We start from the raw sequence: 13,044 nt of genomic DNA on the forward strand, positions 1-13,044 counted from the left end.
TAAAGGCAGGAGAAGGAGACAACAGCAGATGAGATGGTTGGATGGCATCACAGACTCGATGAACATGAGTTTGAGCAAGCTTCAGGAGTATGGTGATGGACAGGGAACCCTGGCATGCTGCAGTCCATGAGGTTGCAAAGAGTTGGACACAACTGAGCAACTGACCGGAACTGAAGGTGGCCTTGGTTTCTCATTAACTTACCTAAATAGCAAGAATACTGCTGACTAGATCTTTTCCACACTATTGCACACTATTGAATTGTTTACAGATTGGTTCTTGAGATGGGAACCAGGTTATGTTTCAAGTCCCCAAGAGCCAAAATGTGAATTCTGCCTAGTGAATAACCTTTGTACTGTCCTGGTTTAACTTCGTCCCTTACTAAGGGGAGCGATACACAGATTCTAGTCCATGCCTAGCATGAGCTCCCATGTCTTCTGAAGAGCCTGGGAAAACATTACTGAGGTAATCATGGTTTTATTTGTCTTCTAGTCTGGTGGGTCCAAGAGTGAGGCCCAGGAGCTTCTTACCAAGAATTCTTCAGGCTGTAGGTATATCCATATCACTAGAGGGCACTGCCCACTACCACATTCCTTTATTATGAGATGAGATTATGAGCCACTCCAAAAGCAGGGCCCGTGTGCTAGTCATCTTTATGCTCCCAGAATCTAGACTATGTGGTCCAAAATAGTTTGGTGAACAAACGAAGAAGTGGGGAACATTACTACCATCACCATAAATCTGTCCTTCACAGAAATCTCACTGAACTAGATTCTCAGAGCCCCAGGATAACCCTTACAACCTGCCCTCCATTCTCTTCATTTCAGCCCACAGACCTTGTCCTGTAGTTCTCTGAGGAGAAATGAAACTGGCTGTCCGTGTAGATTTCCAGATGAAGTGGTGAGGGGTGTATTGATGTCAGCATGGGCATCAACCCAGATCACACCAAGGTCTGGGCAGTGTCGGGCGTGGCCACTGATGGTACCAATTGCCAGGCTGCAAAGAAAAAATAAAATAATCTTAAAGGCCCCCTGCTTGGCAAACATCATTAATAACAAATATCTTCAGCCAGCACAGCTCACACTTTGTCCTCAGGGCAAAGTCAGGGCTCTAGATTGAATCTGGATTTGGATAAGAACAGCGTCCCTGGGACTGTCATTCCCAAAGACAAATCCTGAATGAAAGACAGGGAGAAATGGAAGGCTCTAAAGATTCAAAGCTGACAACTGGTTATTCTTGTGGTGTGCCAGGTGTCACTGCTGCCCCTAAATTCCTTTAATTGGATCCATTAGCCTTGGCCCAGAAAAGGACCCAAAATTTTTGTTCAACAAATGAAATCCTGTTAAAGAGGTGATCAGTATGTAAAAACTCACTAGTATTACTTAATATCTCTTGAGAGACCAAGAAGAATGTATTTTAAAGAATCAGTTATATTAACTTTTTAAGGATAAAAATTTGTATTACCGCTTTTTAGAAAGATTATGTGATACTTCCTAAAACAGGAAGTCAACATTTTTAAAGACATTAACAGGGCAACCCAATTAAAGACCTCATTAGATCACTGAATAAAACAAGTTTATTTGCATGTTCTTTACATTAGCATGACATTCAACAATCGTTAGGTGTTTCTGGTTTTTGCTTTGCTTGTCCTTGGTCTCTTCTTACATTAGCCAACTATCCTGTCTGAACTGAAGGAGTACAGCTGACGAAATTGTGTTTGGAAAGCTGCCCAAGCTTCCCAGGAACCAAAGAATTTGTCCTCAGGGCGATGGGAAATGCAGCTTAAGCATCTTAGGAACTAGCCACAGTCATCCTTTTGGTCAGTATACCCTGAGGTAGCATTTTAAGCCCTGTGTTCCCCGTAGGACCTTTTCAAGAAAGAGCATGGTATGGTGCTAAAAGCACTGAATCAATTCAGAACACCGGGGGTCTTTCTAGGAAGAACTGTGTGAAATAGGACAAGTCATCTAACTTCTCCAGACTGCTATTTCCCTTTATACAAGATAAGGATAATAATGTTAGTCGGTCTGATGATCAAAGCAGTAGTGTATGTTACACTGTTAAAGGGAGCTGAGTGACTGAAAAATGCCTCTTTCTTTAAAATATTCAAAATATTCAAATTCAAACATTCAACTGTTCAGATTATACACACCCCTTCCTTTCTAGAATCTTCCAGACAGCCTAGGTTTTAGCAATGAGAGGACTGCAATCTTGATACAAACAAAAGAAAAACCAAAGATTATAACTGCAGTAATAAGTGGTCCCTAAATAGTAAGCCAACCAGAAAAGAGACAAGAAATAAAGAGACAATAGATGAGCTCTCAGAGCTCAGAGAGCACTGTGCTCAAAGCAAGAGACCCACCCTTGAGTTATTTAATCAATTTGAGTAGAGAATGTGGTATTTTACTCTACCTAAAACTTTATTCTTAATGAGGAATCTACCTGTCTTTCCAGTTCTGTTAATTGATCTGAAAAGCTGAGCAACTCAGGGAAGTTGCTAGATTTTGTCTCAAAAGACTATTGCCCACAATGGTCACAATGGACTTGAATCCAGGCTCTACTGCTTCCTGGCTCTAGATGTTATTCAGCCTCTGTCCCTCATTGTACCCAGCAGTGAATTAGATAAAATAGTATCTGCCCCGTGGCATGGTTTTGAGGATTGACTGAAACTATGTATTAAATGCTTGATATTCCTAGTACTTCAATGCCATTTTTTACTACCAAAAAAATCTTCATTACTTAGCTCAAATCATACTTCCCCATGAAATCTGACTAGTCCAGCCCAGACTGATCTCATCCTTCTGAGATGCAGAATTCAGTATTTTTTCCTCATTCCATGTATATTTATTTCATTTAATTCTAATAGATCACGTTTCCAATATTCCTTGGCACTGCTTGACAACTCATCAGAACAGTGCTCAGTAAAGTGCATGCTGATTCACTGAGAGGATCAATTGCGTAAGCCACCTAGGGTCCATACTGTAGAGGTAGAGAAAGTATTCACGTGCCAAGTGGGGCATTTCTAAAACCTATTAGCAGAAATGCTTAAAGAAAATAAATTCAGCCTATCGATGAATCCCTCCTATTCTCCTAAATAACCAAAATGAAAAGTCATTAGAAGTTTTAAGAAAGTTTTCCAAGAAGTAAGCATGAAACATACCATCTAAAAATTTTGCTTAGTCCAACTCTGAACTTGCCCTCATACTGTGTGACACGTCTTACAAAGGAAACTGTACGTGCCTCAAGTGGTTCCTGATCTTAGGCATGAAAATGCTATGTACATGATGCCCTAGAAATTCTGGAGTATTTTGCTCTAAATGAGCCATGCAGTCCAGCCCCTCCACCACCCTGGCTCCCTCTTACCTGTGGTCTCCTCCCACCGTGACACAGCTGTAGCCACCTGACACAGCTCGGCTAACCACCTCCGCTAGTTCCTGGTTGGCCAGGCCCACTGAGCGAGGATTCACTATCAAGTTGTTATAGAGATCATCTTTGGGAACTGGAGTAAAATTCAAATCTCCGAAGTCTTTCAGGTGGCAGCCTAGAAATGAATGAGGGATGACAAGAGTAATCATGTTATTCCCACTTGTACTGGCCTGGGGCCACAAATAACAGTTGTAACAGAGTACACATCAGGGTAACTGAAACCTCACACCACAGTGGCAGGATTCTCTCCATCCAGCAATCCTGTGGGCTAGATCCTTTTAGGAATATCATTTTGCAGATAAAGAAGCTGAATTTTATAAAGTAAAACCCAGAAATGTTCACTCACTTAACCTACCAATCACAAAACTGGTCTCAATTAGAGCTCAGATAGCCTCAAGTTATAGAGTGAAAGTAAAATACCAAGAGGAACTGAAAGGATTTACAGAAAATTAAGCAGCATTAATTTAGGACAAAGAAACAAATATAGGAATTTTCATAATACCAACTTTTTAAAAATAAAAGGCCAATCTGAGTACCTAAATATCTCTTATGTTTAGGAGGCTTTTACAGTTATTACTTGCTGCTACTGCTAAGTCACTTCAGTCGTGTCCGACTCTGTGTGACCCCATAGACGGCAGCCCACCAGGCTCCCCTGTCCCTGGAATTCTCCAGGCAAGAACATTGGAGTGGGTTGCCATTTCCTTCTCCAGTACATGAAAGTGAAAAGTAAAAGGGAAGTTGCTCAGTCGTGTCTGACTCTTCGCGACCCCATGGGCTACAGCCTACCAGGCTCCTCCATCCATGGGATTTTCCAGGCGAGAGTACTGGAGTGAGGTGCCATCACCTTCTCCGACTTAAGGCCTGAATCCCATTTTAACTCCTGGTTTATTTGCCCTATAAGTGCTTCTTTACTATAAGGGCAGCTGCTTCTTCCCCAAATAAAAAACCTGAAGGATTTCAAAACACTCTACTAAATATATTTAACCACATCCACAGATTCTTATCATCCTACAAAGTCAACAGAAGAGTTCCCAGGTCTTTTATAAAAATCTTAGAATCCTAAAAAGAATAAACATTAAAGAGACACAAAGCATCTTCCTAAGACTGAACTACAAGAGCAGCACCTGACTCACCCCAACTCTTCAACTTTATCCAGAAAGCAGAGGGAGACAAAGTTTCTACAGCTGAAACCACCAGATGAGTACCTACTCATTCACAGCCTGTTTACTCTTACTATAAACACAAATCTCAGCCAATTTACTTAGTTTTTAATGTAGTAATGGATGACTCAGAGAAAGCAGGGAGAGGGACTATTTTGGGGAGTCATTTGATAGAAATGGCTTTCAAATGAAGGACTAACCTCACAAACGCAGCCCTGTGAGTCGCAGAGCATTTAGTAAATGATGACCCCGATATATCATGTCTTAAGAATAGCTTCTCTTAATATGCCATGGCCTAAAAACGATGTTCATAACTGTGAGTCCTAAAGAAATGTTTCTCCTAATAAGGCAAGCACATAAAACACTCTGAAACTACATCTAAAACGGTATAAGTAAACAAACACGTGCACACACATTCCCAGGTCCAAAAGAGCTAAATTAACCAATCCATCAGCATTCCAGAGCACCTAATGACTTGAGAATTCCAACCAGGATACACTTAAGGCATACCTCTCTTCTCTGGTGGCATTTTTTTCTATGTAAACAGCTCTGTCAAGTGCTTTGGTTGGCAAGCAATAATAAAATCAACTGTATTTCCTGTTCCCTGTCCCTTAACAAAACTTCCAGTTTGTCCTCACCTCTGACCTACGTTCAACACGTCCAAGGGCTAACGTGAATGATAAAATATGTTTCACATAAACTTTTCTATTAAAGGGAGTTTTTCATCAAAATGTTTTACATTTTACCTCACAAAACCTTTATCAGACTGTGGAGAGAAATTTGAAAAATTTGAAATTTGAAAATACAGTTCATACTTAATATACTTAATAAACTCTTATCTATGTCATGGCTCAAGCTTTTACTAGTTATAAGCCTTGGAAAAAACTTTATGCCTTTCAGTTCAGTTCAGTTCTGTCGCTCAGTTGTGTCTGACTCTTTGCGACCCCATGAACTGCAGCACACTAGGCCTCCCTGTCCATCACCAACTCCCGGAGTTCACTCAGACTCACGTCCATCGAGTCCATGATGCCATCCAGCCATCTCATCCTCGGTCGTCCCCTTCTCCTCCTGCCCCTAATCCCTCCCAGCATCAGGGTCTTTTCCAATGAGTCAACTCTTCTCATGAGGTGGCCAAAGTACTGGAGTTTCACCTTCAGCATCATTCCTTCCAAAGAAATCCCAGGGCTGATCTCCTTCAGAATGGACTGGTTGGATCTCCTTGCAGTCCAAGGGACTCTCAAGAGTCTTCTCCAACACCACACTTCAAAAGCATCAATTCTTCGGCGCTCAGCCTTCTTCACAGTCCAACTCTCACATCCATACATGACCACAGGAAAAACCAGAGCCTTGACTAGACGGACCTTAGTCGGCAAAGTAATGTCTCTGCTTTTGAATACGCTATCTAGGTTGGTCATAACTTTTCTTCCAAAAAGTAAAAGTACCGTCAAAATTCTCAATCAAGATTTCAGGCGTTCAATTCACACCACAGTGAAAGATCAAATGCTAAACTCCTAAAAATAGGGTGTTATGAGTAAGAGAGACACACAACACTCTGCTGCCAAAGCAAGTGCGTCTTCCAAGGGGCAGGGGCACTCCTTTACCCGTACAGTAGGTGCTCACATTCAGCAAAACCGGGGAGCGAAGGATCAGGTGACTTCACACCACTGACACTTTCAGCCTGATTGGGCCTCACTATGGTCTCAGTTACTACTTACAAGATCCAAAACACTGTTGCAACTGCTCAACAGAAATTCTTAAGACTCACAATCCTAGTAGGCAACTACAGTATGCGATTCTTTAGGTGAGGGAACCGATGCAAGGCCCCAAGGTCACACAGTTTCTAGGTGTCACAATCAGGATCCCAACTCAGGCCGTCTACCCCAAAGTGTGTATTCTAGACTATGCAGTTGAGACCTCAAAGACTCCCTCTTGATTCCAACACTTTAAGAACTAAACAGCCCTCTCTGAGGAGCCAACAAGACAGCAGAAGGGGAGCAGGCAGCAGCGGACCTTCCACAAGTTCACCCACAGGGATGAGCACCCAGACCAGCTGCTGGACGTGCCAACGCAGTGACACAGCTGCACGGCACCCCATGGGCGTGGTAGAAGCTCCTGGGCAGGACCAGTCTTAGGGGCTCGACCCAAAGAGATGCCATAGGCACTGAAGTCATCCCACTCAGATGGTGGGTATCTACAACCCCAAGACTTTCACCTGGGTGGAAACCAAGTCCAAGATTACTGGACACTACTTGGGCGAGTTCTCCATCACCTAAAAGCCCAGGAAGCATGGAGCCACCCACTCCTGCTTCATCCGCCTTGAGTACCTGTTTGGCAAGTAAAGGCACAGACTTCTCTTTAAAACAAACAAAATGAGCTACTGGTACATTCTGACAGTAAGCTGTACTATTTTCCCACCCAGGCAAGGTTCACAGTATTCTAGCAAATTACATTAGTCACTCTACCTTAACCTTTACTAACTACATGTTAATCTTTAGTATAAGTACCAATCTTTCAATCTTAACCACTTATATCAATAAATCAGTTACATTTAGGGTGAGGACTAAATAATCTAACACTATCAGGAGATCTGAATAAACAATGTTAGAACAGATTGTATTCTTAAGGGCCTCCTTCTCCAACTGGGATCCAAGTATGATGAGGGGAGGGTCAAAGGGTGGGTCACAGGATAGACATCTTATTGTCTGCAGAGATTTGTGTTAAAGATCTGGATTAAGATCAGCACAACCAGTCTTGAATGTAAGTTGTACAGTTTGAGCTTTACCTCTTGAACCCAAACTCAATCCAAAGCCAAACTTCTGAGAGAATGTACGAACTTGAGAAGCCACGGTCTGGAACATAAGGTCAACAATGGCGTGGAACATAAGCCCAACCAAGGGGTCACCACTAGTAAGGATACTGGGAGCAAAACAGACTGCCTTATGCTATTCTCAATTAAAGGTAAGATGCATATGCAGCTAGACTTCTGTGTGTATCTTCTTTGTGTACCATTGCTTTCTTAAAAATAACATATGAGAGATCCAAAACCAGAGAAGATCTCAATGACTAAATAAAAAGGAAAGGTTCTGGAGGTAGAATGTGAAAACAGACCAAAGATATTGGGAACCAAGAGAAAAAAATTAACCAAATAAAACAACTATAAAAAATTTTCTTTAAAGTCTTTTAAAAAGAAAAAAGACATGAGTACGGTCACTATTAAGAAGAGGTAGCAAGAATACACAGAACTATACAAAAAAAGATCTTAATGACCCAGATAACCATGATGGTGTGATCACTCACTTAGAGCCAGACATCCTGGAATACGAAGTCAAGTGGGCCTTAGGAAGCATCACTATGAACAAAGCTAGTGGAGGTGATGGAATTCCAGTTGAGTTATTTCAAATCCTAAAAGATGATGCTGTGAAAGTGCTGCACTCAATATGCCAGCAAATTTGGAAAACTCAGCAGTGGCCACAGGATTGGAAAAGGTCAGTTTTCATTCCAATCTCAAAGAAAGGCAATGCCAAAGAATGTTCAAACTACCCCACAATTGCACTCATCTCATATGCTAGCAAAGTAATGCTCAAAATTCTCCACACCAGGCTTCAACAGTATGTGAACTGAGAACTTCCAGATGTTCAAGCTGGATTTAGAAAAGGCAGGGGAACCAGGGATCATATTGCCAACATCCATTGGATCATCAAAAAAGCAAGAGAATTCCAGAAAAAAAATCTATGTCTTTAGTGACTACACCAAAGTCTTTGTGTGGATCACAAGCTGAGGAAAATTCTTCAAGAGATGGGAATACCAGACCACCTTGACCTGCCTCCTGAGAAATCTGTGTGCAGGTCAAGAAGCAACAGTTAGAACTGGATATGGAACGGACTGGTTCCAAATTAGGAAAGGAGTACGTCAAGGTTGTATATTGTCACCCTGCTTATTTAATTTATATGCAGAGTACATCATGCAAAATCCAAGGCCGGATGAAGCACAAGCTGGAATCAAGATTGCTGGGAGAAATAATCAATAACCCCAGATACACAGATGACACCACCCTTATGGCAGAGAGAAAAGAGGAACTAAAGAGCCTCTTGATGAAAGTGAAAGAGGAGAGTGAAAAAGTAGGCTTAAAACTCAACATTCAAAAAACAAAGAACATGGCATCTGGTCCCATCACTTCATGGGAAATAGATGGGGAAACAATGGAAACAGTGACAGACTTTTATTTTCTTGGGCTCCAAAATCACTGCAGATGGTTGACTGCAGCCATGAAATTAAGAGACACTTGCTCTTTGGAAGAAAATCTATGACCAACCTAGACAGCATATGAAAAAGCAGAGACATGACTTTGCCAACAAAGGTCCGTGTAGTTGAGGCTGTGGTTTTTCCAGTAGTCACATATGGATGTGAGAGTTGGACTATAAAGAAAGCTGAGCACCAAAAAATTGATGCTTTTGAACTGTAGTGTTGGAGAAGACTCTTGAGAGTCCCCTGGACTGCAAGGAGATCAAACCTGTCAATCCTAAGGAAATCAGTCCTGAATATTCATTGGAAGGACTGATGCTGAAGCTGAAGCTCTAATACTTTGGCCACCTGATGTGAAGAACTGACTCACTGGAAAAGACCTTGATGCAGGGAAAGACTGAAGGCAGGAAGAGAAGGGGACAACAGTGGATGAGATGGTTGGATGGCATCACCAACTCAATGGACATAAGTTTGAGCAAGCTCTGGGAGTTGGTGATGGACAGGGAAGTCTGGCGTGCAGCAGTCCATGGGGTCACAAAGAGTTGGACACGACTGAGTGCCTGAACTGAACTGAAGGTCACTATGTACTTTACTGAATCTCAAAATATGGAAGGACAGTTTGGATTTAAGAGAAATGAAGCCTTAACTTTCAAGTTAATATTAGGTCCTGCCACTGTTGCAAGGCAGTCTTGTGCTGGACAGATTCAATGGCAGTGCCTATCCTTGGACGTTTTATCTTCCTTCCAGTGCTCCAGTGCTAAGTCACTTCAGTCATGTCTGACTCTTTGCAACCCTATGGACTGTAGTCCGCCAGGCTCCTCTGTTCATGGAATTCTCCAGGCAAGAATATTGGAGTGGGTTGCCATGCCCCTCTCCAAGGGATCTTCTTAACGAAGGGATCATACCCATGTCTCTTAAGTCTCCTGCATTTGCAGGCTGGTTCTTTATCACTAGCACAACCTGGGAAGCCCCTTTAACTTCCCTATCCATGTTTATCTCAGCATCTCCTTAAACCACATCAAGCATTTAGCCTCTTCCTAGGTGTTTTATGATAGGTGTATAATTAGAAAGGGTTTATAATCTAAGTTAATCATGCTAATATTAATTTTTGAAGACTAACTCATTTAGTCCTCCCCATAACCAATAAGAAATAAAAGAACTAAAGTGACCAGCCTGGTGGTTAAGTGACAGAACTTGAGGAACGCTCAAGTCCAATCATGGAATATAGGATTAGGCTTTGAAAAGTGCGACAGAAACAGTACTAACTTGGCTCACTATTGTTTACTTATCAGAATAAAGCTTCAGAAAGCCTAAAAAGGAACCTTAAGAGAATCGGGCAGTCTTAAAAGCAACACTCTCCATGACAGAGAGACTGAATTTCATAAAAGGGTTTTGGTCATTAAATGTGTAACTGTGGAGTGAATCACCAGATTAATTCACAGGCTGGATGGTGGGTTCCAATTCCTTGCTTGCGAAACAGCCTTCTGCTTACTCAGTTCCCCAGCAGCCCTCATACCAGCAAGAGGACTTCCTCTTCTGACAGTGGATGTCAGAAGGACCGTTGCTCACTATAATTACGCACAGATGGGCATTTGGGTTTATACATCATGGTTAGCATCAGTCTCTGGGTGTGAAAGTCTGATAAACTCTGCTGCACACTTTAAGACTTCTGTTCCTGGATCCACAAAGCTGAGGACCAGTCCGCTTGAAGGGATTAATACCTTGAGGGCCCTGACTGAGTGGCCCACCCTGTGTGACTCCCAACTCTGCTCCTGGATTTCCACAATAAGGTCCAAGTGAGGACTAGAGACAGTGAATGCTAAAGAAGTGAAAGGAAATTCAGGGAGGATCGGGTAGACAAGGATGGGCTTCTACAACAAGTGAATTTTGTACCGGAAAATTTTGTTATTTTATTGTTGTTTTCCTTCCTAATTGACAATGGAAATTTTTGTAAAATCGAATGGTGAGAGTCCCTTATCCCATTCCCCAAGTTTGACTACTCTGTCCTTGTAGACCTTTATGCCTAAACAAAATCCATGGTATTCTTTGTTTTGTTTTTTCAGTTCAGTTCAGTTCAGTTGCTCAGTCACGTCCAACTCTGCGACCCCATGAACCGCAGCACGCCAGGCCTCCCAGTCCATCACCAACTCCCGGAGTCCACCACCAACTCCTGGAGTCCACCCAAACCCATGTCCATCGAGTGGGTGATGCCATCCAACCATCTCATCCTCTGTTGTCCCCTTCTCCTCCTGTCCTCAATCTTTCCCAGCATCAGGGTCTTTTCAAATGAGTCAGCTGTTCGCATCAGGTGGCCAGACACTTCACACATTTGCACATCATCCTTGCATACGGACTGTGCTAATCTCTGAATTGTTCCAGTTTTTTAGTATATGTGCTGCTGAAGCAAGCACCATAATATTCTTTTTTTAATAGATTTTTTTTTTAACACCCAAAACATTTAGTATTGGGATATAGTCAATCAACAATGTTGTGATCGTTTCAGGTGTACAATGAAGGGACTCAGCCATACATACACGTTAGATTGGTTTCTTGTTCATTTAAGTATCCAGGGTTCGATATTCTAGGTCAGTAAGCAGCTTTCCTCTATATGATTCAGAAACCAGACTCCACCTGGCTCGTGGGTCTCCCACACTTCGGAGCTTATCATCTCGTATGGCTAAGGTTAAGTCTCCCCAGGTTCAAGGCAGGTGGAGAGGGAGAAGGCGCTAAGAAGGCACACCTCTGCTTTTAAAGGCGCCAGCCTTGAAGTGGCACATCATTCCTGCTCAGATGGCACTGGCCAGCAAACGAGGTTTTCACATTCAGAAGAGGATGAGACTGGATTCTGGCAGACAGCTAAATCTGTGCCACAGTGAATACTTTCTGATTCCACTACCATAATCTTTAAGTGATTAAGAACTCAAAATGTGAAAGCTTATGTTGCTGATCTTAACTGTTCTAGTTCATTGCAGAGCTGAATCAGTGAGGGGACCATGCCATCCTGATGCAGCTTTCTCCTATAATGCCTGCTGCACCAGTAGCATTGTAACACCCAAAGGACTAGTGCAGCAGAGCCTAAGATTGGCTTCTAAAGAAAATGAGGACCTGAAAGAAGAAATGCATGCCTTGTTTGGAAACAGCTGAACAATTTAATAAGAATGAGATGTCTGCATCTTGGAGCTAAGCAATATGAGGTTATAGGGAACATAAATTATGACCCATAGGCTGTTTTTGAGGTGTAGAAAGGTTGATGGGAGGTTAATTTTTTTGTTAAGCACAGGATGAACTGAGTAAAGTTAAAACAATTACTTTGAGTGCTAATGGCAAATTTTCTGGTTCAAAAAACAAGAAATGGTCTCACAAATTTTAATGAATCTTGGAATAATAGTGAAAACTGCATATTATAACATGGAATAGCTACCATGCTGGAGGGAGCTCTCCTCAAATCTTTTGTGCTTCAGGTCAACTCATCTGCAAGTCTAAATTGGAAGAGACACAATATTCCATTGCTGCTCTTTCCTCTTTTAGAAGGTACTGTAAGATGAAATAAACCCGAAACTTCCAAGGAAGCTCTCATATCAAATAGATCTGGAACCAACTGGAAAGGGCTCTCATTTTTCATTTGCAGCGGGGAAAAAAGTCAAGCCCTCATTGCTTCTCTCCCCAGTGCTGGAAATAAAAATACACTGACTACTACTCTGATCTTTTAGGCCTGGATGTTACCTTTGGCCTTGATAAACCTCTCAGGTTCCATCGGAGTGGAACGAGAATACAAGTGCATCCACAGAATGATGCAACCGGAAGAAATGGAAAGAGCCCTATCTGACCTTAGCAATGTCTGCGAACAGCACTTCTATTTCAGGGCCCGCATCACCAGTGAATCCCTGAAAGAAGACAGTGACAGGAAACAAGGGAAAGGAACAAAATTTGTCTCTCTCTGCCTACTATGTAGTGCTGGCTAGATGCTTTACGGAGAGCTGCTAATCCTCACTACTTCCTCTGTTGGTATCATCACCCACATACTGCAGAAGAAATTCAGCAGAGGTAAAGGGCACCTAAAGCTCAGAGCATGCCTGACTGCTCCTTTGGTTAGAGATCAGATAAGAATATTATGAGTAAGCAGGCATTTCTACAGCAAAAGGGCACCCCATTCTCTCTGCTGCTCTGCTTGTACTTATAGGTAGCTTTAGCTGCTCCCAAGGCCTCCAGCAAGTCATG

General features: G+C 42.3%; 1 protein-coding gene across 1 annotated transcript in view; it reads right to left on the minus strand.

Annotated features, from left to right (window-relative positions):
* The window catches only part of ARG2 (arginase 2), a 39,690-nt gene that overhangs the window by 7,114 nt on the left and 19,532 nt on the right, over positions 1-13,044 (minus strand). The window contains exons 3-4 of the mRNA XM_068960814.1: positions 3,362-3,539; positions 835-994 (exon numbers count right to left, since the gene is read on the minus strand). Coding sequence (XP_068816915.1) covers positions 835-994; positions 3,362-3,539 — 338 coding nt within the window. The remainder of the gene's footprint in view (positions 1-834; positions 995-3,361; positions 3,540-13,044) is intronic.

Source organism: Capricornis sumatraensis, chromosome 2 (genome assembly GCF_032405125.1).
Source record: "Capricornis sumatraensis isolate serow.1 chromosome 2, serow.2, whole genome shotgun sequence".
Taxonomy (NCBI): domain Eukaryota; kingdom Metazoa; phylum Chordata; class Mammalia; order Artiodactyla; family Bovidae; genus Capricornis; species Capricornis sumatraensis.